At 55.7% G+C, this 3,922-nt stretch overlaps 1 protein-coding gene across 1 annotated transcript; it reads right to left on the minus strand.

The window, feature by feature from the left end:
* Nucleotides 1-2,012: 2,012 nt before the first annotated feature.
* On the minus strand, nt 2,013-3,148 carry CCL21 (C-C motif chemokine ligand 21). Its single transcript, XM_056117362.1, has 4 exons — nt 3,023-3,148; nt 2,819-2,939; nt 2,526-2,696; nt 2,013-2,446 (listed from the first exon to the last, which is right to left on the minus strand). The coding sequence occupies exons 1-4, from the start codon at nt 3,087-3,089 to the stop codon at nt 2,413-2,415; spliced, it is 393 nt and encodes a 130-aa protein (XP_055973337.1). The 5' UTR covers nt 3,090-3,148; the 3' UTR covers nt 2,013-2,412.
* Nucleotides 3,149-3,922: the final 774 nt, after the last annotated feature.

The following is a 3,922-nucleotide window of genomic DNA, read 5'->3' on the forward strand; positions in this document are numbered from 1 at the left end:
TGGAGTTCAGGAGGTAGCTCAAAGAGATGGAGCGCATACAGACATGTGAGAGGTCCTAGTTTGGATCTCTAGAACATCCTAACCCCGAAACATTGATGGGTGAGGCCTCTAGAGCCCCCCAGCACTGCTTTGCCCAAGCTCTGAACCAGCTGGCCTTGTTAGCCAAATATCACCAGAAGTGACCCTTCAGGCTCCCAAGCTCCCTAACCGCTCCCAAACCCACATCTTGCAGAAAGGAGCAAGAACAGGCTGGTCTTGTGGAAGTGGAAGACCTCAGAGTGGCCCCTTGTTCCCTGATCAAGGAACAGTGAAAATCAATGCTGATACATTGCTGGCCTGCCCAGGACAGGGCTCAAGACAAATGCCAGGCAGCCAAGTGTGGCAAGATGATTTAAGGAAATATGATGTTTTGTTCGTTCTCTTTCTCCCATTGCTTGAAAACAGGCAAGGGTTTTTGGTCAGCTGAGGACAGAGGCGTCCTGAAGTCAAGGGCCTGTCTGCCTTTTGTCTAAGTCCAAAGTAAACTTGAAGGAAGGTTATGGCCTGGAGTGACTGAAGGCTGGGGGGAGGGCTTGGAAGAGAATTTGGCAAGACTGAGAGGAGACTGATGGTCCAGCCACTTGGCAACGGGCTCTAGAGGTCCTAAGGCACAGGCTGGGGTGGTGGGGTGGGGACTTCAGAGGCAGGGAGAACCCCAGAGCTCGCACACCTGCATCTCCATCTCAAACGGGGAGCTGAGCTGAGAGTCTGAGACTCCTTCCTGCCAGCAGCCTTGGGGAGACCAGTGAGGGGAGTGGGGGTTGGGGTTGTGGGAGTGTGGGGAGACATGCCTCCCTAACCCTGGATATTCTCTGACCGCTGCAGGGCCCTTGGCAGGGCTAGTGGGGCCCCAGGAGTGGAACCTCTCCAGTGCTCTGGAGTGGGCACTTGGGGATGGAGTCAAGTTCATGGAGAAACATTTCAACACCGTCATTCTTGGGGGCTGGAGATAGTGATAGGGGTTAAGGCTCTTGCCTTGCTTAGGGTTGACCCTCGATTCTGGTTTGAACCCAAAATGTCATATGGGTCCTTAGTGTTGCCAGGAGTGACACCCGCTTCCCCCCTCCCCCGCCCCCAAGCACAGAGCCAGGAATAGCCTCTGAGCAGTGCTGTATGTGGCCCCCAAACAAACAAACAAGTCTAATTCTTGGGGCTGGGAAGACAGCTCAGGGGGCAAGCCTGCGTTCTTTGCATGCACAAGAGCCCGATTTGGGGTCCAGCCCCAACATCTCTCCCCCTGCTATACTAAGTACAGCCTTGGAGGCTCCTGAGGAGGAGCAGCACAAGACCAGGCTTCCAAACGAAGTGGAGGGAGTGGGGTCCAGCAGGCATGAAGAGCACAGGATCGCGTGACGCAGAGAGGAGAGGTCAGAACCACTGCTCCACTGAGGGGGCGTTGAGGGGGTCTCTTGGGCCTTTGGGAGAGAATGGAGATGCAGAGGGGCTGCTGGGCAGAGCCGTGGTGGGCAGTAAGGTCTGTGTTGTACAGTAACCGGGAGGTCCAGGCTGCAGCCTCCCTGAGGGGTGTGGGGTGGGGGGAGTTTGCATTTTGCGGGTCCCATGGAAAGGGGGGTTACTTCCTGGCGGCACTGGGGAAAGTTGGAGCTCACTCCCTGGCAGGAGAGGAAAGGAATCTCTTTGGGTCTCAGGAGCCTGCTGAGCCTTGAGGGGTGGAGGTGGGTGGGTGGGTTGGGGGCCAGGGGTCAGAGGTGTGTGTGTATGTGTGTGTGTGTGTGTGTGTGTGTGTGTGCGCGCGCGCGAGCGTGCTCCAGGTCCACTGTCCCCCTAATGCTCAGAATTTCTCAAAGATGAGGAGTGGTCATGCCACATTCCTTTCAAGTCTGTGCGTCAGGAGGCAAGGAAACGCCTGGATATCTGAGAACATAGAATTTGTCAGCCTGAACCCCAAGTAAAGGGTCAGGGATCCCTATAGATACACACATGCACACAGGCCCAGGACTGGTGGAGGTTTGAAAGCATTTTATTCGGGTAAGTCTGCTCCCTCTTTACAAGGAAGAAGTGGAGCGTGGAGGGTGCAAAGGCAGGTCCGGAGCCCCGAGTAACCATTCTTCACAGGGGACAGTCCTGCTACCTCCTCTCAGACTTCCAGGAGATGTCACCTCCTCTGCCTCCTGGGGCCTGGCCTGAGCACCGCGCAGCCATGCAGAGGGTACCAGGAAGCCAGATGGGGTGGGTGATACAGGAGAAGGGGTGAAGCAAGGCCAGCAGGGTGGCTGTGGGGGGGGGGGGGGGACTCGAATCTCCTCTCTCTCTCCTGGCCCACTTCTTGTCCCTTGGGGTGGGGTTCCAAGCCCTGGTGAAGCTGTCCGGGAAGGGAGGGTGGTCCTGGGTTCCAGGCTGATCACAGAGCTACTATGGCCCTTTTGGGGTTCCTGACTGCTTGGTCCTAGGAAGGCAGAAGAGAAGTGTGAGGGGTTGATGGAGGTCCCACTTCCCGCTCCTCCGCATCCCTGGGGCGGCCTCACCTCCTACAGCCTTTGGGGCCCTTCCCTTTCTTGCCAGACTTGTCTCTCCGGCAGCCCTTGGAGGTCTCACGGAGGGCGGGAGGCTGGTCCAGTAGGCGCATCAGTTGCTGCACCCAGGCCTCCTTGGGGTCTGCGCACAGCTCGGGCAGGGAGTGCTTCTTAGGCGAGAACCTGGGGGCCGGGGTGGGGGGGTGGGGTGGTCAGCAAGCTGGTCCTAGTCTTGCCCACCAAGCCTCCCCATTAAATGAGGATGAGCCACCCACTAACTTGCAATCTCCCCCGACCCCACTCACAGGATGGCAGAGAGGGGGCAGCCCAAGCTCGGCTCCTGCTTGCGGTAGCTGCGGACCACCCGGGCGGGAATCTTCTTGCTGCTGTACTTGAGGCAGCAGTCCTGTGCCCCTCCGTCATTGCCTGCAGGGTGGGGGTTCACGGGGAAGTTGGGGGCCTCCCTTCCCCTCCCACCAGCCAGCCCCTCACCCCACTCCCGGGAATACCTTGGGTCCCGGGGGTGCAGCAGCCCAGGAGCAGGACAAGGAGGCTCAGAATCCGCCAGGGAGTCATGGCCGTGGTTTGAGCAAAAGAGGCCTGAGCTGGGGGCCAGCTGGTCAGCTGCAAGTTGGGGGGTCTGTGTGTGGGCTGGAATGGGTCTGATGCCTATTTATCATCTCAGACACTTTCACTTCTCCCATCCCCCCAAATAGGAATCTCCCTGCTTTTTCCTTCCTGAGAGGGAGAGAATGCCTGGCAGTCAGCCTCACCAGTGTGCCGGAAATCAGAACTTCACACAAGCCAGTCAGCCCGGCCGAGTATAGCAGGACTAGCGTCCTCCCTGACTGGACTCTGCACCCGGGACACCGTGACTAACCCTCGCTTTCTGCAGGCTGAGGACTTTTTCTGAAGGCCAGTGTGCTGTGGCTCAAGTGGTAAAGCACGTGCCCTTCGTGTGTGAGGCCTTGGGTTTGACCCCTGGCACTACTGGGTGCTGCCTGGTGGCTCCCCATCCCTGCAGCATTGCTGAGGTGTCCTCTATTTAGAGAGTTTTTTTAAAAAACATGAGAAGTGTGAGGGAGAAATTAATTGCAAGAGGTCTTTTCTTTGTATGTTCTGAATAATAGAACTTTCTCAGATTTGATTCGCAAATATTTCTTTGAATTGTAGCTGGTTTTTTTTTTAAATATATTTTAAAATTTTATTTATTTATTTATTTATTTATTTTTACCTTGAAGCAATATCTTTTATTATTATTTTTTTTGTTAGTGAAACACCATGAGGTACAGTTAAAGACTTACAGATTTTTGTGCTTGGGTTTCAGTTATACAATGATCAAGTACCCATCCCTCCACCAGTGCCCATTTTCCACCACCATGGGTCCGAGTATCCCTCACACCCCCCCC

Source organism: Sorex fumeus, unplaced genomic scaffold (genome assembly GCF_029834395.1).
Source record: "Sorex fumeus unplaced genomic scaffold, SorFum_2.1 ptg000034l, whole genome shotgun sequence".
Lineage (NCBI taxonomy): Eukaryota > Metazoa > Chordata > Mammalia > Eulipotyphla > Soricidae > Sorex > Sorex fumeus.